At 45.8% G+C, this 21962-nt stretch overlaps 1 protein-coding gene across 26 annotated transcripts in view; it reads left to right on the top strand.

The window, feature by feature from the left end:
• Window positions 1–21962, top strand: part of ptprsa (protein tyrosine phosphatase receptor type Sa) — a 283320-nt gene that overhangs the window by 145298 nt on the left and 116060 nt on the right. For all 26 annotated transcript variants that reach the window (XM_036977783.1, XM_036977788.1, XM_036977791.1 and 23 more), the window contains one exon: window positions 1930–2071. In XM_036977783.1, coding sequence (XP_036833678.1) covers window positions 1930–2071 — 142 coding nt within the window. The remainder of the gene's footprint in view (window positions 1–1929; window positions 2072–21962) is intronic.

Below are 21962 nucleotides of genomic sequence, written 5' to 3'. Positions count from 1 at the left end.
ATTTCCTTTCTTTTAAAACAGTCATTTTACGAAGGAGGATAGAAATCGTTGCGTTCCCCCTCCAGCAGCTTTCTACTTTGATATTGACTGGGATGTGCACTCAGTCACAGTTACTGTTCCTCATTAGTGTTATGGCCTTGAGATTCATCACGGCTCGACGCTGAACTTTTCCTTCGTCTGACAAAAAGCACAGCAGCACGTCACTCTACACGGTCACCCGTATCGATCCAATGTGTTTGTCCTCTTCCTTATATAATGATGAAATTACAGGTATAGTGCAACATATGAGTACAATATAGTGCAACATAAGAGTACAATATGAGCACACTCTGATATGAGCACACTCTGGACTAGCATAGTGGTGTCCTGGCTCATATTTTGAAGCTTTGCAGCAAAAAAATATATATACAGTACCAGTCCAAATTTTGTACACACCTTCTCATTCAAGGGTTTTTCTTCATGTTTTACTATTTTCTACATTGTAGAATAATAGTTAAGACATCAAAACTATGAAATAACACATATACAATCAAGTAGTAACCAAAAAAGTGGAATGCTTTTCCAATAGTCTTGAAGGAGTTCCCACATATGCTGAGCCCTTGTTGGCTGCTTTTCCTTCACTCTGCGTTCCAACTCATCCCAAACCATCTCAATTGGGTTGAGGTTGGGTGACTGTGGAGACCAGGTCATCTGATGCAGCACTCCATCACTCTCCTTCTTGATCAAATAGCCCTTACACAGCCTGGAGGTGACGTGGGTCATTGTCCTGTTGAAAAACAGATTATAGTCCCACTAAGCGCAAGCCAGATGGGATGGCGTATCACTGCAGAATGCTGTGGTAGCCCTGCTGGTTAAGTGTGCCTTGAATTCTAAATAAATCACTGACAGTGCCACCAGCAAAGCACCCACACATCATCACACCTCCTCCTCCATGCTTCACGGTGGGAACCACACATGCGGAGATCATCCGTTCCCCTACTCTGCATCTCACAAAGACATAGTGGTTGGAACCAAACATTTCAAATTTAGACTCACCAAACCAAAGGACAGATTTCCACAAGTCTAATGTCCATTGCTCATGTTTCTTGGTCCAATCAAGTCTCTTCTTATTATTTCTTTGCAGAAATTCGACCATAAAGGCCTGATTCATGCAGTCTCCTCTGAACAGTTGATGTTGAGATGTGTCTGTTACTTGAACTCTGTGAAGCATTTATTTGGGCTGCAATTTCTGAGGCTGGTAACTCTAATGAACGTATCCTCTGCAGCAGAGGTAACTCTGGGTCTTCCTTTTCTGTGGCAGTCCTCATGAGATCTAGTTTCATCATAGCGCTTCATGGTTTTTGTGACTGCACTTGAAGAAACTTTCAAAGTTCTTTAAAATGTTCCGCGTTGCCTGACCTTCATGTCTTAAAGCAGTGGTCATCAACCTTTTCTGAGTCAAGATCACTTTCGCAGTCAAAAAGCAAGCTGAGATCTACTGCTCAGATTTTTTTTACATTAACCTCACATAAAGAGTTTTGTAGGAATGAGGTTTGGGCAGTAGGCCTATATTGTTAATCAGACCATATCATATTCCAGAACTCATGAAGCTGGTTGAGAGAATTCCAAGAGTGTGCAAAGGAAATGGTGGCTACTTTGAAGAATATAAAATCTAAAATATATTTGTTTTAACACTTTTTTGCTTACTACATGATTACATATGTCTTATTTCATAGTTTTGACGTCTTAGCTAGTATTCTACAATGTAGAAAATAGTAAAAATAAAGAAAACCCAAAAGTCCATACTTTTGACTGGTACTGTATATGTGAAATGAAGGGGTCCCTAGGCGCTATACCTGGAGTTGTTGAGCCTTATTCTAGAAGTATAGTTAGGTTGTCTTTATCTCAGCAACAGATAGCTCTAACATTACAAAATTCTCTCTGACAAAGACTATAGAGTTCGATGAGGCCGCCGGAGCCGTGCTTCGGATCCAGCCTCTACGAGCACCGCGGGATGAGAATATCTACGAGTGCGTGGCGGAGAACAGCGAGGGGGAGGTCAACGTCAATGCCAAGCTGTCCATCATTAGAGGTGAGTCACTCGGCGGCGACTAATGACGAGGCCATTGACCATGGACCAATGGGACCCATGGTTCAATAGTCTGATAATATAATCTTCTTGTTGCAATCGTGTTTGATAGCACCAATATTCTCAGATAGCTTCCTGCCTAGATAGTGTTAGCTTATTCCATGTATCAATTATTTTGTCGCTCGTAACCCTACAGTGCCTTGCGAAAGTATTCGGCCCCCTTGAACTTTGCGACCTTTTGCCACATTTCAGGCTTCAAACATAAAGATATAAAACTGTATTTTTTTGTGAAGAATCAACAACAAGTGGGACACAATCATGAAGTGGAACGACATTTATTGGATATTTCAAACTTTTTTAACAAATCAAAAACTGAAAAATTGGGCGTGCAAAATTATTCAGCCCCCTTAAGTTAATACTTTGTAGCGCCACCATTTGCTGCGATTACAGCTGTAAGTCGCTTGGGGTATGTCTCTATCAGTTTTGCACATCGAGAGACTGACATTTTTTCCCATTCCTCCTTGCAAAACAGCTCGAGCTCAGTGAGGTTGGATGGAGAGCATTTGTGAACAGCAGTTTTCAGTTCTTTCCACAGATTCTCGATTGGATTCAGGTCTGGACTTTGACTTGGCCATTCTAACACCTGGATATGTTTATTTTTGAACCATTCCATTGTAGATTTTGCTTTATGTTTTGGATCATTGTCTTGTTGGAAGACAAATCTCCGTCCCAGTCTCAGGTCTTTTGCAGACTCCATCAGGGTTTCTTCCAGAATGGTCCTGTATTTGGCTCCATCCATCTTCCCATCAATTTTAAACATCTTCCCTGTCCCTGCTGAAGAACAGCAGGCCCAAACCATGATGCTGCCACCACCATGTTTGACAGTGGGGATGGTGTGTTCAGGGTGATGAGCTGTGTTGCTTTTACGCCAAACATAACATTTTGCATTGTTGCCAAAAAGTTCAATTTTGGTTTCATCTGACCAGAGCACCTTCTTCCACATGTTTGGTGTGTCTCCCAGGTGGCTTGTGGCAAACTTTAAACAACACTTTTTATGGATATCTTTAAGAAATGGCTTTCTTCTTGCCACTCTTCCATAAAGGCCAGATTTGTGCAATATACAACTGATTGTTGTCCTATGGACAGAGTCTCCCACCTCAGCTGTAGATCTCTGCAGTTCATCCAGAGTGATCATGGGCCTCTTGGCTGCATCTCTGATCAGTCTTCTCCTTGTATGAGCTGAAAGTTTAGAGGGACGGCCAGGTCTTGGTAGATTTGCAGTGGTCTGATACTCCTTCCATTTAAAATATTATCGCTTGCACAGTGCTCCTTGGGATGTTTAAAGCTTGGGAAATCTTTTTGTCCAAATCCGGCTTTAAACTTCTTCACAACAGTATCTCGGACCTGCCTGGTGTGTTCCTTGTTCTTCATGATGCTCTCTGCGCTTTTAACGGACCTCTGAGACTATCACAGTGCAGGTGCATTTATACAGAGGCTTGATTACACACAGGTGGATTGTATTTATCATCATTAGTCATTTAGGTCAACATTGGATCATTCAGAGATCCTCACTGAACTTCTGGAGAGAGTTTGCTGCACTGAAAGTAAAGGGGCTGAATAATTTTGCACGCCCAATTTTTCAGTTTTTGATTTGTTAAAAAAGTTTGAAATATCCAATAACTGTCGTTCCACTTCTTGATTGTGTCCCACTTGTTGTTGATTCTTCACAAAAAAATACAGTTTTATATCTTTATGTTTGAAGCCTGAAATGTGGCAAAAGGTTGCAAAGTTCAAGGGGCCGAATACTTTCGCAAGGCACTGTATGTTGGTTTAAATGTTTTACCCCTGTATGGCTAAAATCTACTAGGACATGAGGAAAGCTGATCCTACGTCAGTCACTAGGTGCACTTCCTTGTCTATTGTGGGTGATATCTGTCAAGCGTCATTCTGCATTGCAACTAATCAACTCTCCATTCAGAGAGGAATGTTCAGCCTCTGTATCCCAATAGCAGCAGACGGGGTGCTAACAGGGATCTTTGCCTGGATAGAGGGTCTGAAGAAAGCCCTCTGATTGGTCTAGAGAGAGGGCCTGAAGAAAGGCTGGTGATTGGTCACACAGGGACACACAGGATCTTAGAGGGAGGTATCAGACAGATGTGTGAGACGGGTTGTAATCCCAAATGGCACACAAGTCCCTTTATAGTGCACTTATTTTGACGAGAGCAATAGTAATAGTAATTACTAACAATTGGATACGAAATTGGGGGGAAAAAGGGGGTAAAATGTAAAAAATATATTAAAAAAAATATGGGCCCTGGTCAAAAGTAGTGCACTATATAGGGAATAGGGTGCCATGTGGGACACGGACATGAGGTGGTGTAAATAGAACACTCATGCTACAGGAGGCCCCTGAGACAAGTATGTCAACTGACTAGCACAGGATTAAGTCATTTTTTTCTCTCTCTCTCTCTGCTGTGTACACTGATGGGAAGGGAGGGGAGTGAGAGGGGGAGGGATTGGTGATTGGTAAAGAAAACCCACTTGATTTGGATAGTTCGAATTTCCCTTCTGTAACGGTGAGAGCTAACTGCTTTCTAAGGTTATGGTTAAGGTTAGGTTTAGAATAATGGTTAGAGTTAAGGGCTAGGGCTAGGGTTAGTAGATAGTCTGTAGAGCATCTACAGATGGACTGTCCAAATAAAGTGTTACCGAAAACAGGAACCGTGGCCCTTATATTGGCCACAATCTGTGCCAAAAAACTGCTTATCAACCATATCTTCTTTCAAATGGAACTTGCCCTTACGATTGGTGCAAAACAGTATGGCCGGTTTATTGAGTTTTTGTTGTTGTTGTTGTATTTTCTTAAAACTGCGTTGTTGGTTAAGGGCTTATAAGTAAGCATTTCACAGTAAAGTGAAATTACTGTTATATTCTGTGCATGTGACAAATAAAATGAGATTAGATTTGATTTAGGTTGATGAATGTTCAAGGTAGTACTTGGGCAGATATTAATGTCCCAGTCACTCTTGTTGTCCCGTCATGCTTTGCGGCCTCACTGCCTCCCATGTTGTGGCTCATCCTGTTTGTCCATTCTGGCACTACTCTATTGGCTTTACGTCACACTTGGACAGGGACAAGAGCTTTACTGTCTGTTCTCTCGCCATTCTCGCTCCATTCTCTCGCTCTCTCTCTCTATTTCTCTCTCCATCTCTCTCTCTCTCTTTCTCTCTCTCTCTCTCTCTATCTCTCAAAAACATACACATGCACATGCACACAGGCATACACACATACACACTCCCTCACTCTCTATCGCTCTCTTTCTCTCGCTGTCTCTCTCTCGCTTTCGTTCTCCCTCCCTCTCCCCCTCTCTGTCTCCTCCACTGCTGCCATCTGTCCCGGTTGTGGCTGTGACTGGGGCTTGGGCTGAGCCGTAGAGCTGGCAGTAGCTTGTGGTGGTGCAGTCGTGAAGCTCCTCTCCTGTGCTGACTGGACCAGGATCCGGGGTTATTGTCGGCAGCCACAGTCTCACATGGAAATCCAGGCTTTGGAGCAGGGCCCAGGCGGCCTTGCACCGTCCCACACCCACACAACACAGGCCCCTCAGGCAGGCAGAGACAGGGCTCTCTCTTTCCAGGCATAGGGCTGGAGGGTGGAAGGGGGTGGGTGGGGCTGTAGGGTGGAGGCTGTTGGGGGTGGAGGAGAGAGTATAAGCCCCCCCCCCCCCTCTCTCTCCATCTGTGTCGAGGCATTGCCTCGTACAGGTTTATCAGCCTAGCAGGCTGGGACTGGGTGAGAGAGAGGGGACGGGGGAGAGGTAAGTAGAGGATGGGAGACAATAGTGGGACAAGGGGAAGTTGGACAAAAGCTTAGGGTAGAGAGAGAATGGACAAGGTATAAGGGACAGGGGATAGAGTACACTGTATACTGTGTAAGAGAAAAGGGGTAACAGTGAATATGAGAGAAAGAACAATGGGTTATAGAGGTCAGGGGTCAGGGGATGTTGGACAAAGACTTGGAGATGTAGGACATGAGGCAAGTGACATGGTGCTAGTGAACAAACACACACAAACACACCCTCCTCACACACACACACACACACACACACACACACACACACACACACACACACACACACACACACACACACACACACACACACACACACACACACAAACAACAACAAAAAACAAAACAAAAATGACGTTCCATTACCATTAGGCATCATCAGTATTAGTATTCTCACGGCTAGTTAAGAGCTCTGTGAACTGCTGGAGCACAGGAGTCTGACTAGCGCTCTTCGACTCAGAGCGTCGTGAGTTCGCGGCCCGTGCTGGACAGTAGCATTCTTTTTGTGTCCGCAGAGGAAGGCATGTAATCGACTTTTTTCAGGACCTTTTCCAACATCCGAAATCGAAGTCTATTTCTAGTGATCGGGCCGCTCGATTCAGCATTAGTATCGAGAAGCAGTGCCCTGTCTCGAGCTGTGTTCCTGTGCTGTCCCGAGTCTGGCAGAGATGCATTTAAGCTTGTGGCACCTCCTGGCCGCTGCCCTACAGTAGAACAGTGAGCTGAATGCCTAAGAAACAGGGCCATCTGCCTTCTGCACCCAGTCCTCCGGGAGTCCTTGGGAAGACTTTAGACACCTGTAATTTCTTTCCTTTCTGTATCCTTCTCTCTGTTTCCTTTTCATTTCTCTCTCTCTCCCTCCTTCTCTTCCTTTCCCCATCTGCGTTCTGTATTTCCTTCCGCCATAGTTTGCTCACTGCTTCTCACCCTCCGTTGTGCCGCCGCTCCATTTCTCTCTCTCTGTGGGTCACCTCTCTTTCTTCTTTTCTTTTCTTCCTTGTCTATCCTGTTTTTACCGGCTGTGGACCTCTCGCTCTGCTCTGTCTCTCTCTCTGCTCTCTGCTCTCTCTCTCTCTCTCTCTCTCTCTCTCTCTCTCTCTCTCTCTCTCGCTCTGCTCTCTCTCTCTCGCTCTCTCTCTCTCTCTCTCTCTCTCTCTCTCTGCTCTCTCTCTCTCTCTCTCTCTCTCTGCTCTCTCTCTCTCTCTCTCTCTCTCTCTCTCTCTCTGCTCTCTCTCTCTCTCTCTCTATCCCTCTTTCACATTCTTTCTTTCCCTGCCTGTTAACCCTGGCTTTGGCCCTGCCTGGCACTTTGCCACACACACACACACACACACACACACACACACACACACACACACACACACACACACACACACACACACACACACACACACACACACAGAGGGAGAAACACACACTCGTTCTCCGTCTCTTTCTCTCTCTCTCTCTCTCTCTCTCATCCTCCTCCTCCTCCCACTTCCCCACCTTTTTCATCCTCATTGCCTCCCAAGGTGGAACTAATCCCAACCTCTCCCCTCCTCCTGTAGCGTGCCTGGATAAACTCCACTGTAGCCCTGACCAAGGCCTCTCTTCTCTGCCATGCTCACTTTCTCCCTCTCTTTTCTGCCCCCCCACTACTCTCTCCCGGCATAGGACAACTCAAATAACAGGTGCCGGGATTTTGAGGCTATATAGAGTTGCCTATTTCCCAGGTTCCCTGGCCTTTTTCACTCTATTGGATCTTCGCTCTTCACTCTACCTCTTTCTTTCAGTTGTATTTCTCCCTCTGTGTCTCTCTCCCATCTGTCATTCATTTTCACCCCCCCCCCCTCTCTCGTTGACACTACTAGCTGAGTGAGCTCGTTAGTGAGTAGAGTGGTGTCGCGCGGGCGGGGCGAGGCCACCAGGCTCGTTTGATCAGGCAGCCTGCTAATTGGCTGCTTTCCAGGGTGACCAGGGAAGCGGTGTTTGTTTCGGCAACTCACTGCCCATGCCGATTTAATTGGATTCCGGCCAACACGCACAGTTACGCACAGACACATGAACCGACACGCATGCACACACTGGGGTTTTGGCGTCCCATTTTTATTACAACCCCCGTGTCCACACGGCTATTTTAATATCACCTCTGGCTCAACTCAAACCTCGGGGCAAATTCTGTTGACATCCTCTCGCCTGGCAAATGAAAGTGGGCTTCCTTTGCCTCCCGTCATAGTTCGAAACGAAAAAGCCTGGCTACGTCCCAAACAGCATCCTATTCCCAATGTAATGCAATACTTTTGACCAGATCCCTACAGGGCACAACATAGGGAATAGGGTGCCGTGTAGAATGCAGAGCTCTGCATCAGGTATAACCCCGCCCCCTAACCGCTGCCTTGGCCCTGGTGTGCTATCCTATGAATCATCTAAATCTCTAAATCGCATCGGCCCCACTCCATCCTCGCCTCTGAATTGGCCCGAGAGTGGAGAGAGGAGTGGCGGAGAGAAGAATGTGGTTTCCAGACAAACCTCCAACTTCACCACTGCTGCCCAGCCCTCCCCTGGTAGTTTGCTGTGAGCAAAGCAAACTCACTGTGGGCCACAAACAGGACCCAATCAACCCCCCAAATAGCCTCAGCCCCAAACGCTGCTGGGCACCAATTTCTCAGATTAAAATAAAAGAGAGATCGGAGAGGGGGGGGGGGCTTTTGGCTCCAGGCCAAGCCTTAGGACGTCCTCTCGCATTGCCCTCCCTATGTCTCCTTATCCTCTTCTCTCCTTCTCTTCCCTCTCCCCTTGTCTCTCTGTATTTCTTTAGAGATCTCTCTCTCTCTCTCTCTCTCTCTCTCTCTCTCTCTCTCTCTCTCTCTCTCCCTCCCTCCCTCCCTCCCTCCCTCCCTCCCTCCCTCCCCCCCCCTCTCTCTCTCTCTCCCTCCCTCCCTCCCTCCCTCCCACCCTCCCTCTCTCTCTCTCTCGCTCTCTCTCTCTCCCTCCCTCCCTCCCTCCATCACTCCCTCCTCTCTCTCTCTCTCTCTCTTTCTCTCTCTCTCTCTCTCTCTCTCTCTCTCTCTCCACACCGGTCGAGGCAGTTCAGTGCAGTAGCTGCAGTGGTTGACGGCCAGCCCCAGGGGTGGCAGGGTATTAGCGAGCGATGTGTTCTTAAAGCCGTGCCGTGAATGATTTGGAGTAACGGAGCGTGGCTGATGATCGTTCCCGCTGTATTCCTCCGGAAAGCCCGAGTGCAGCTGGAGAGAAAAAGTGCATTATCATGCATTAGGGAGCCGGAGGGACGCTTCACAACACAGGCCTGAGAAATAGTGTGTTTTTTTTTGTTTTGGTTTTCCTACCCTTGTGTGGTTGGATCAGACATTCTCGCAGGGAGAGTAGAACAAGTCAAATTTGGACAAGTGGGGACATTTCGCCAGTCCCCACAAGGAACAATGTTATTTTGGGGGTTAGGTTTAGAGTTGAAATTAGGGTTAGGGTTAGAATTAGGTTAGAGTTTGGTTTAAGGGTTAGGGTTGAAATAGGATTTAGAATGGGAATAAATAGTTTGATCCCCACAGGTATAGTAAAATAAAACGTGTGTGGGTGCTTGCGCGTACATGCATGCGTGCGCGTGTATCGTTGTCGGGTGTGTGTCCGTGTGTGCATGTATATGTCTGAACGTCCTGATCTCTGTTTAGATGTTCCCCATGTCCTGGGATTGTCAGCTAAAACTGGTGCAACGGACACTTCCGTTCTCCGACTCTGAGACGTATGTTTTGTTGGACATTGTCCCTGGCGAATAAACAACAACAAAAAAAAATTATACGTGAGTGTGCATGTGATCCTATGTGTGTGGGAAGGTGTCAGGGAGCCACTTGTAGCTAGCCAGGAAGGTGACAATGGGTGGGTTCGGGACAGGCAGGGAAGACACTAAGTTCTAGGGATACATATGAATGGATGGGTATTGACTTCCAGACCCCAACCACCCACCTGCCCACTGCATGTTCGATACGTCCCAAATGGAACCCAATTCCCAATATAGTGCACTGCACTATATAGGGAATAGGGTGCCATTTGGGAAGCAGGCATTCGCTATCTTTTTACTGCTGTTCCCTATTCCTATCCCTGTTCCCTGCTGTCCCAATGGAGTAGCCATAGAGACATAGAGAAGCAGGGTTAAATGGTGCTTCATGTACAATCAACAAGTCCTTCTCTATTGGCCGGCTGAACACGTGAGCAATACTCAGGACCCCTCTCTTAATAGAGATCAAATCAAATACAAATCAAATCAAATTGTATTTGAGTGTGTGTGTGTGTGTGTGTGTGACCTTTCTCCTCTGCTAAATTCTCCCGCTCCTTCCCCCTGTCCATTGATCCCCTGTTCCTGTTCTCCTTCAGTAAACTCTTCATCCGTGACTCTGAATTTATTAGTGTGTTTGTGTGCGGTACATTTGTGTGTGGTGCATGTGAGTGCGTCCATGCATGTCACAGTGTGTGTGTGTGTGTGTGTGTGTGTGTGTGTGTGTGTGTGTGTGTGTGTGTGTGCGCGTGCGTGTGCGTGTATACAGTATGTGTTTTCATGCATGATGCATCTCTCCATTATCTTGGTTTGGCCGGCTCCTTGGCTGCTCTCCGACTCCGTCGTGCTTCTGTGGCTCATGGGTAATTGTGTCGTGCTGGGCGGGGCAGAGGTCACCACACCCCAACAACAGACTGAATCAGGAGCCTAATTGGCCAGTTAAATAAGGCCACCAGTGAAAAGGAAACGCCCGATTGGCTGGGACAGATTTAACAACGAGACAAGTTTACAATTCACCTCTCAACTGGGGTGAGGGAAAGAGAGAGTGATCGATCATATGTTTTATTAAATGTACAGTTCCCACTTCAATGATCTACACTTGTGTAGTTGTTATATCATTCCTTACATGAAAAGCTAGTTGTTTCAGTGATAGTCTTGGTTTCGTATCACTCTCATGCTTGTTATTAACACCTGTGAATCAAATGTGACGGAAAGCATGTCGTAAGAGTAGAGAAGTAGAGAGAGGAGGAGGAAGTGACGTTAGTTTTTTTTCTACGATTTTATAGATAAAAAAACAAAAAACAACACAAAACATACACATACAAACAGCAACATCATACATACCCTAACCCTAACCCTAACCCTAACCCTAACCCACACCCCCATCTCACTTTCCACCGCGTGGCCTGAAACTTTACCATTTTGTTTCTCTCCATAGCCAACACACTTTCAATATTTAAATAATAAATCATTTGATTTGTCCATTGTGTTAATGATGGCGAATAGATTGATTTCCACGTTTTTAGTATAAATGTTTTCAAGATGAGTGATGAGAAGAGAATCGTCCAGCCCATCGGGTCTTGAAATATGCAGACAGACGGATTAAAAGTATGTTTACATTGTGATGCTTCTGGCGGCCAACTTTCTAGCTCCGCCCACAGCTTCAGGACTTTATAGCATTCCCAGAAAGCACGGATTATTGAGTCATTATTTGTTTTACACTTAAGACATGACTCTGCCGTTGTGCTGTAGAATTTGTGAATTTTGTCTCTTCTATAATACATTCTATACGTTAGTTGATACTGGATTAAGCATACATTTTTGTAAACTGTAATTTCGTTAGTTATGCTCCAACTTTGGGCTCCCGAGTGGCGCAGTGGTCAAAGGCACTGCATCTTAGTGCTTGAGGTGTCAATATAGACATCCTGGTTCAATTCCAGGCTGTATTACATCCGGCCGTGATTGGGAGTCCCATAGAGAGGCGCACAATTGGCCTAGCGCGGTCCGGATTTGGCCAGGGTAGGTCGTCATCGGAAATAAGAATTTGCTCTTAACTGACTTGCCTAATTAAATAAAACTGCCAACATCAGTTATTTTGAAGTCTTGGTTCCAATAGTTAATATTTGTTTCTAATAGATAGTCAGTTGGATATGCTCTCTACAAGGTTTTGTATATCTTCCTTATCATATGAACATCCTTTTCTGACTCAAATAAGATTCCCTCAAGGTTGCTCTGATGACCAAAATATCTCAAATCGACATTTTGTGACATGTAACTTTTAAGTGGCATGCATTTGAAACCATCTCCATTGGTCAGTCCAAAATGACTTTTGAATTCTGTCATGGAAATAAATGTGTCTCCTGTTTCCAAGTGACATATTCAGAAGGTGTAGAAAGAGATACGGGAAAGATGAAGAGGAGACGAAGAGATAAGAAAGAGAAAGGGGGAGGTAAAGGGATGGAAAAACAGAGGGTGCTAAAAGGAGAGGTGTGTGTGTGTGTGTGTGTGTGTGTGTGTGTGTGTGTGTGTGTGTGTGTGTGTGTGTGTGTGTGTGTGTGTGTGTGTGTGTGTGTGTGTGTGTGTGTGTGTGTGTAGCTCTGCGCGCGTGTGTGTTTGTGCAGGTCTGCTTGTGTGCGTGGAGCAGGTGGGCATTGAGTCTTAATAAGACACTGTCAAATATGGTGCAGATCTACCCCCTCCTCCTCTCCTCCCTCTCCTCCCTCCTCCTCTGATCCACCTGCTGATCTCACCTTTAGCTCTCCGCCAAGTCCACATGCACTAAGCAGGGGGAGATGGAGAGAGGGAAAACGAGTAGGAACAGGCCATCAATAAATGGGCGCAGAGAGAGAGAGAGAGAGAGAGAGAGAGCAGTGATAAAGCATTCATGATGAAAGAAAGACGGGGAGACAGACATAGAGAAACCGACTAACAGACGGACGAACGAGAGGAGGGGGGGGACGACGACAAAATAACCAGAGAAAACGAGAGAGAGGAAGAAAGAAAGAAAGAGACATAAGAAAGATGAGAGAGAAAGAGAGAGGGGCCTCCATCTCAGAGGCAACCCTAGCAGACCTCATGTGATTAAGTCTGCAGTGAGCCGGCATTAACACCCGCCCAACTGTATGTGCCCACTGTATTATCTCCAAGCCAACTCCCATTCCCACTGCCTCACCTCGCTCCCTCTCTCTCTCAGCTGCGCCACTGCTGCATAATACATGTGTTTAGCACGGTTAAGATCTAGCACAATCTGCTACGGGGCTTTGCTGCGCGTGGCTACATTTGCGCACACGGCACTATCAACCGAGAGTGTTCTCCAAACGGGAAATGGCGTTTCCCTATGTTTACGTCCCCATTTGTGTTGTGATAGAGCGTAGTGTTAGTGTTAGTGTTGTTGTGCGTTCAGAGTAATACTAGTATTTTGAAAATGGTTTGTTTAGCTCTTGTGTTACGGGTGTTTGGTCATATTATACCTATCTATACTTTTAAGGATGTGTTGGTTTTTTGAGGTTATGAGGTGGCGTTTTAAGTTTTTGCCCGCCCCTTTTTTACTGAAGTCATCTCTCACTGCTCAGCAGAGAAAACATCCCTCTGTCCATCTCTCACCCAACCCCATCCTCCCCCTCTCATCCTCACTGAGTGCCTGGGCTGAATTTGTACGCCAAGCCCGACTCCCTCCAGCTCCATCTCTCTCCAGCCCCTCTCAGAAAGTGCCTGGGAGACTGGAATTTACCTTTATTTAACCAGGCAAGTCAATTAAGGATAAATTGTTGTTTACAATGACGGCCTTGCGAGAGGCAAAAGGCCTCCTGTGGGGACAGGGCTGGGATAAAAAAAAAGATAGAGAATGGTTTGGCCAACTCAGTGGACCTGATTGGTTTATTACTTGGTGTAAAGTTTGGCTAAATGGATCCTGTGTCGGCCGCAACTCGACGATCCGGGCTAAATTGAAAGATCAGTGTCTCCGGGATTGGTTTTACAAGGGGATAAGTGCTCAATTGTTTGATTGCCCCTGTGACTCTCTGAGTTGAGATCAGACCTTCTGTTTTTCCTCTCTTCAGTTCAGTGCTCTCTTCTTTCTTTTTAACCCTTCTTTAAGCCGAGTATCTTCCTCTTTGCCTGTCATCTCGTTTTTCCCCCAACCTTATCTGGAGGTGACCAAGCGGATAGACTGTACTGTTACACTCAACCTGCTCTGAAAGGAAAAGGAAAGTGGCGGATAAGGGCGGTTCCCATGGAAACGGGGCTCCATGACGGCCCCTCGGAGGGCCCAGCACATTAACTGTGCTTTTTTTGTATTAGGCTCCCCATTAGCTGCTGCCAAGGCAGCCACTACTTCCTGTGGCCCAAGCAGAAACAACGCAACACATCAATACCTCTCACAAAGACAAGCAGCGATGCGGTCAATCTCTCCTCTTACTATTGAGCCAGGAGAGATTGACATGCGTGTTCGTGATATTAGCCCCCGGTGCATATTTAAGGGCCAGCTGTGCTGCTCTGTTGTGGGACAACTGTAATTTGCCTATGTCCTTCTTTACACCACTTGACAATATAACTGGGCGGTAGTCCAGGTGGGATAAAACTAGGTCCTGTAGGACTTGTCTGGTTGATTGTGATGTCAAGAAAGCAAAGCAGCGCTTTATCACGGACAGACCTCTCCCCATCTTAATAACCAGTTTACAATCTACGGTTACACCAAGCAGGTTAGTCTCCTCCACTTGCTCATTTTCCACATGATTCATTACTAGATTTAGATGAGGGTTTAGTAAATAATTTGTCCCAAATATAATGCTTTTAGTTTTTATATATTTAGGACTAGCTTATTACTAGCCACCCATTCTAAAACTGACTTCATGTCACGTCCTGACCCTAGTTCCTTTTTTATGTCTCTGTTTTAGTTTGGCCAGGGCGTGAGTTGGGGTGGGCATTTGATGTTTTTGTTCTATGTTTTGTATTTCTGCTTTTGGCCTGGTATGGTTCCCAATCAGAGGCAGCTGTCAATCGTTGTCTCTGATTGAGAACCATACTTAGGTAGCCTGTGTTCCCACTATGACTGTTCGTTTATCGTTTTGTTGTTTTTGTTCGTGTATTCACTCTGGAGTAAAAGTATTATGGATATGTACCACGCTGCACTTTGGTCCTCCTCTCCTTCCACCAACGAAAACCGTTACACTGCAGCTCTTTGTTAAGGGATGCAGTGGTTCTTACTTAGCCATCTGATTCAATGAAGGATGGAGCCGAGTTCGCCTTTTGGCCCAAAATGTAATTTGAGGTACTCCAAAGCTTTTTAGTATCATCCTAGTACAGTTTATTTGTCTTTAGTCAAATGATTTAACATTATATCAACCATTTCACACATATAATCCAGATACTGGCTCTCTAGAAACTTCCCACAAGAATAGGCTTTAGGTGAGGCAGGCAAACCTGTTGCCATATTATACTTCAGCAGCATTTGGCATGAGATCCTCTCTAAGCATTACAGGAACGTGATTCCGAATAGATACAGCAACACCTCCCCCATTGGCATTCCTGTCTCTTCTATAGATGTTATAGTGTGTTATAGTTATGGTGTGTTGCTACCACTGTATCATCAAATGAACGATCTGAGTTTGAGATATAGCCTGTATGGAATGTTATCTGATGTTAGTAAGTTATTGATTTCATAAACCTTGTTTCTCAGTTTGCATATGTTAATGTAGGCTATTTTTAGCCCTTTTCAGGGTTGCTTGTTTGTTTTTGGTGCTTTCCTGGGAAGCTTTTTGGAGGTAGACATGACAGTGATATTTACATTTGAGCCCACGGTGGGCTTCCTACTAGGGCAAACAGACTCAGTGCTAATAGTGCAATTCAGGTCCATAGGCAAATGATTACTGCTGACAATAGCTGTCAGATTGACAGATGTATTCAGGGTAGTTAAAGGAACATAAATTAGGTTACTTATATTGACTGCACTACAGTGTCTACGAGAGGTTATATGCCTTTCATGTCCCCTGTTGATGATTATGACAGGGAGGACTGGAGCACTAATAGACCCAGGCCGTCAGGCTTTAACCTCTCTAGGGGGTGTAGGATGGTAGCGTCCCACCTGGCCAACATCCAGTGAAATTGCAGAGCGCCAAATTCAAAAACAGAAATACTCATTATAAAAATGTATAAAACATAAAAGTGTTATACATCAGTTTAAAGATGAACTTCTTGTTAATCCAACCACGGTGTCAGACTTCAAAAACGCTTTACGGCGAAAGCATACCATGCAATTATCTGAGAACAGCGCCCAGCAGACAAATCATTACAAACAGTTACCAGCCAAGTAGAGGAGTTACACAAGTCAGAAATAGCGATAAAATGAATCACTTACCTTTGATGATCTTCATATGGTTGCACTCAGAAGACTCAATAAATGTTTGTTTTGTTCAATAAAGTCCCTCTTTATATCCAAAAACCTCAGTTTTGTTCGTTCGTTTTGCTCAGTAATCCACAGGCTCAAAGGCAGTCACAACAGGCAGACGAAAAATCCTAAAAGTATCAGTAAAGTTCATAGAAACATGTCAAACGATGTTTAAAATCAATCCTCAGGTTGTTTTTAGTCATAATAATCAATAATATTTCAACCGGACAAAAGCTTTGTCAATATAAAAGGAAAACAAGAAAGACACGCTCTTGGTCGCACGCATGAAAAACCTCTGAGACACTGCAGTGTCCACTCATTCAGAGTGGTCTTACTCCCTCATTTTTCAGAATACAAGCCTGAAACAATTTCTAAAGACTGTTGACATCTAGTGGAAGCCATAGGAAGTGCAATTTGAGTCCTAAGTCAATGGAATCTGTATAGGCAGTCAATGGAAAACTACAAACATTTTTCTCAGGTTTTTGCCTGCCATTTCAGTTCTGTTATACTCACAGACATGATTTTAACAGTTTTAGAAACTTTGGAGTGTTTTTCTATCCAAATCTACTAATTATATGCATATCCTAGCTTCTGGGCCTGAGTAGCAGGCAGTTTACTTTGGGCACGCTTTTCATCCGGAGGTGAAAATAGTGCCCCCTACCCTATTGAGGTTAAAACAGGTTGCAATGTTGCTGGATATACATCTTGAGCCCCTGTGGTTAGGTTCAGAACTGTTTCTTTTAAAGAGTGCTGGTTGCACCCATAGCAAGACAAAACTGTCACCAAAGGAGACATTGTTGTTGCAAAGTTCTTTTAGGTACTCATTTAGGGCCACGAGGCAACTGAAACATTCTCGAACCCCTTCGATAGCGCGGGAGAGGGTCAGATATAATTATTTTCTTCCCTGTGCTAACGAGGGTGTTTCAAATGATTTTGTAGTCTTCCCTCAGTTCCTTAGATCACCTAAAGCGAAGGTCTTTACAACCAACGTGCGTGACGGTGTTGCCAATATTTGAGTAGTTGGCCAGAACCGTGGGTAGGAGGAAGTTGATTCGGACACTGGCTCCTGGGTGACAGTGGACCTTAGTCGGTCCACAGACCGTAGGCTGGCCGAAATGTCTCACCATTGAGCTGCCCACAATGACAGTTGCCGTGATGGTTGTGAATGAATAAAGAGGAGCTGGGGGAGGCGGCATGGGCCACCGTCCTCAAGAATAAACACGAGCCACTACCCAGGTGATTGACACAGAGGTCACACCAACTGCCACGTTCTGGCAGAACTGATAGGCCTTCAGTTCCCGCACAGGACGCTGTTTCGCTACACAGGATGTGTGGAGGGGAGTGGGAGAAGGGACGGGTTTCGATATCTCCTTGATAATCTCAGTATTTCGCTCTCATTTCATTTAATTCTCATTACCCCGCTCTGAGAATTCCCATGAAATATACTATATCCTACTACCTACCACAAAAGAGAGACGGAGTGAGTAAGAGAAAAGAGAGTAAAGGAGAAAGGAATGGAGATGCTATCCGGACAGCTTTTCCTTGATTACAGAGCTTCTGTTCGGGAGTGCTGACTCAGCCTGACTGGCTTCATAGTAGCAGCTGTTTAATATTTAAAGAAGCCTCTGCATCCTCCTGCCTTAAAGGGCATGCCGCACGCAACTCACTGTTGCTCTAGCCCTGCCCGCCGCCTCTTCCTCCTCCTCGGCTGGCGCCCGCTCCCTCTGCCAGGCACTGCCGTTGGCACTGGACCATGCAAAATGAACATCTGTTCCCTGAGTGCACTGTTTGCCTTTTCTCTCCGCTCCCTCTGCTCCCTCTTCATCAACTTCGCACTGAGATACTTGTCCGACACTAACCAACGCTCATCCGCATCAGGAGATGAGCGGACTGAACGGAACAGCAGCGTCTTTTCTTACAGAGCCGCTGGATGCTAAATGAGCACGGTGCGGATGGTGGTAATTAAAAGCAATGTTGACTTCTGTTGGGTTTTTTGGTCGTTTTTGAACCGAACGGCTCCGAACAAGTTATATTGGGAAATTTACTGTAAGTGTGGGAGTTAAGGGAAGGGTTTGTTTTTATGGCCTTGTCCTATTTTTTTTTGTTAATTTACTTTGTTGTTGTTTCTGGCATGTGCACTGTTGACTGAGTGAAAGTTAAACCACTGTGGCCAATTCTTCCGTCGAGGACCGGTCTTCCCAGGAAATGATGTTGAAATTGAAGCCTGGCTTCTTTGCTTTTAAAAGGAAGGGACAGCCACATAAATATCTCTTGTGTCCTTTCACTATCGCAAAGGGAATGTCCTCTCTTTCCCTCTGGCCTTTTGTCATTCTGGGCACATCATCTCACGCTTGCCATGTTTTTAAACAATTTATTTATTCAACCGCTCCAACCGCCCTCCCCATGACACCCCTATTGCCTCCCACCCTGTTATTAGATGCTTAATTGCACAAAGCCAATGGCCCTACAGGGAAATGTGGCCAATGTCACCCCCAATCCTTCACAATTATCATTTGACTCATTTTCGGTTTCAAAACCGTTCAGCTGATTGCGCTGTATACAGTTGGGTTGATCGGGGATACAGGCCTCTGCAAGGCGATGGCCCCTGCTGTCTTCTGCTGTCCCTGGAGAGGTTCAGCGGGGAGCTCAAAGCTCTAAGCTCAAATCATGGTTGTTTCGGCTCCGGCTGCAGAATGGGCTTAAAGAGGGCTCTCTGAAAAGGCCTCTCTCTTTCAGGTGAATGAAGTCTTCTCATGCAGCCTCGCTCGTGGGACTCCAAGCTTGCATTGTTGTACGGAGAACGAACAGGCATTATTTGGAATTCCTTTGTTGTATTTCACACTGTTTAAAGCATTCGTTATTGACTGGGGGGGGGGGGGGGGGGGGGTCAACAATTGAACTGAAATTCTACCCCTTGAAACACAGATATAGGTAATAAGGCCAATATTGCAGTAAATAGTTCTGTGTCTTTGGCCTACTAATCGAAAGGAAGTTGTTTAATTGGCGAACCTGCAGGTGTGTCATGCAAGTGAAAGCCCATGCCGTGAGGTGCCCCCTGCCGAATGCAACTTGACTGATCGACGTCGTGTCTCTCAGAGGACAGGCATTTCTTCTAATGGCCCGGCCTCATCTCCTGTCTCCCCTGGAGTTCCCCTGTCTAACCCTGGGCCACTCAGGAACCTGGGCGAGATGGCACGCTGGGCGATGCTTCACTAGTTCAGTGGCTGAAACAGAGTAGAGCTTTTTTTTTCCTCTCTCAAATTTGGTACTGCCACCTCGCAGGCAGGAGATGGGTCGGAGCTGTCCCGGGCAATTACTTCTCTCGTCTTTTGCTGAGGTAGGGAAAGGGGGCGGCCTGCGTTAGCCTGTGTTGGACTCAGCTGTGAAGTGCGGAAGCTGCTGAACATAGCCTCTGGCCCTGAGAGCCTTTGACATAAAGGCTTTTGGCTGTCAGTGCTGGTGGTCAGGCTGTAGTTCTGTATCTCAAAGTGCTGTATGGGGTATAAAGTTCAGCTCAATTGAGGTTGTTGGGAGGAAGAGGAAGTGCGATGAGAGTTCAAAGTAGGGAAATGTGAAGACCTTTGTCACTTCAGTCCACCCTGTTTTCCTGGATTCTCACTTCTCGGGCACCCAATAGCATTCACTGAAACAAGTCCACATTTAGGCTTCAGAAGTGACAAATGTGTAGCCCCAGAGGCTATAGCTGTGGTTGTTATTGGACGTGGCTCTCAGGAAAAAAACCCTGCTACTGGGCTGCCGTTACAGTGGTTGGAACACACTTTGCTTGTGGCAAAGGCTACTTACAGTTTGGCCAGTTGTGATGATAGCTTTACAAGTGCGGCCTAATAAGGTTGTATTCTGGGTTTACAGGGATCTGGACAGTGTCTGTGGAGCACTCACAGCACCGCTTCATACGCCAGAGGAAAGTTATCTTCACAGTGAGGGGACTGTTGAATTGACGAGCACAAGAGCTGAAAAGCTGCTGAGGCCACAGTCCGTCAATCAGAATGGAAGTGTAAACCGCTCTCCTAAAACAGATACACTGTGGCACCCCCTGCGACTGCTATGTTCAAAAAGCTGACCCGACAAAAACTCGTTCAAACTGCCATCTGGAGTGGCTCCAAACTTTTTTCCCACCTCCATTTTGAGATTTGGATGTAAATTCCGCTCTTGGTCCCGCGGCAAGCGTGAAGAATACCAATAGGCGCCGGTCACCTCTCAGAGCATGCAGACTGTGAAAATGCAGTGAGAGGAGAGGAGAGGTTGAGCGCATGCTGCATAATACCCATTATCTACCTGAGATTGGAGTCCAAAGGGGAGCACGACGAAGAGGCCGTGATTAGTTTTCCTACGCTGCTTCCCTCCCCTCTCCCCTTGTGGCGGTCCATGCTGACACAGGCGCAGCCAAAAAACGTCGCTACCCAGGACCCCCTGAAAGACCTGGCTTCCCACTATGCCCGCTTCTGCCATCCCCCTACCGTTCCCCCACAAACAATCTTCAGCCTCACCAGCCGACCCTCTCTCGCTCTCTCTCTCTCTCGCTCTCTCTCTCTCTCTCTCTCTCTCTCCACTGTTCCCCGGCCGCCGAAGACGTGGATGTCGATTAAGGGAGCCCCCCCGCACTTCTCTGATTCAGAGGGGTAGGGTTAAATGCGGAAGACACATTTCAGTTGAAGGCATTCAGTTGTACAACTGACTAGGTATCCCCCTTTCCCCTTCCCCTTTCTTTCTTTCTCGCTCTCTAAATTGAATTACATGAAATTATAATTGCTTTATTGGCATTATGTAACAAAGTACATATTGCCACAGCGTACTTTGGAAATTAGGTTATTAATTTGCAATATAATGAAAATAACAACAATAGTGATCAAGATTGTCAACGGGACAACCAGTAACAACAATAATCAAGTGTAAAGGACTGTGTGCCTGTGTCCTAGCTAGCTAGCAGCTTCAATGGCAGTGGGCACGGCATGTAGTAAGTGACGCAGAGTGAGCCCAGCATGTAGTGGGAGCGGCATGTAGTAAGTGACTCAGAGTGAGCCCAGCATGTAGTGGGAGCGGCATGTAGTAAGTGACGCAGAGTGAGCCCAGCATGTAGTGGGAGCGGCATGTAGTAAGTGACGCAGAGTGAGCCCAGCATGTAGTGGGAGCGGCATGTAGTAAGTGACTCAGAGTGAGCCCAGCATGTAGTGGGAGCGGCATTTCAACTTAGCTAGCTAGCCTGATTAAGATTGCACTTTCAACTCACACTCTGTCAATCTTGTGTTGATCTTCAGTTGTCCATCTCCGGAGTCCGAACAGCTGGGGCTGCAGAATAGTTAAATGTCTATTTATTCAAAGGCTATGGTAATACTGAGGCTTTTCTCTCTCTCTCTCTCTCTCTCTCTCTCTTTCTCTCTCTCTCTCTCTCTCTCTCTCTCTCTCTCTCTCTCTCTCTCTCTCTCTCTCTCTCTCTCTCAATTTTCAATTCAATTCAATTCACTTTATTGGCATGACGTAACAATGTACATATTGCCAAAGCTTATTTTGGATATTTACAAACTAAAAATAAATTAAAATGAGAATCAAAATTGTCAACGGGACAACAGTAACAACAATAACCAAGGGTCAAAATAACCATACATTCAACAATAATAATAAGCATACAGTAGAGTACATGTGCAGGTTGACTGGTCTGTCAGACACTGTCCCTCAACTTATGGCAGGCAGTAATGTAGTGCGCTACCAACCCAATGGGTTTTTATTTTGTAAATATCCAAAATAAGCTTTGGCAATATGTACATTGTTACGTCATGCCAATAAAGTGAATTTAATCTCTGTGTCCTCCCCCAACAGGACGGGTAGCCTATCCTCATCAGAGAGGTCTTTGAAACCTTGAATAAGGGTTTCAAATTTGG

The sequence above is a fragment of the Oncorhynchus mykiss genome, chromosome 5, assembly GCF_013265735.2.
Source record: "Oncorhynchus mykiss isolate Arlee chromosome 5, USDA_OmykA_1.1, whole genome shotgun sequence".
Lineage (NCBI taxonomy): Eukaryota > Metazoa > Chordata > Actinopteri > Salmoniformes > Salmonidae > Oncorhynchus > Oncorhynchus mykiss.
This window is presented reverse-complemented; position numbering and strand designations above follow the sequence as displayed.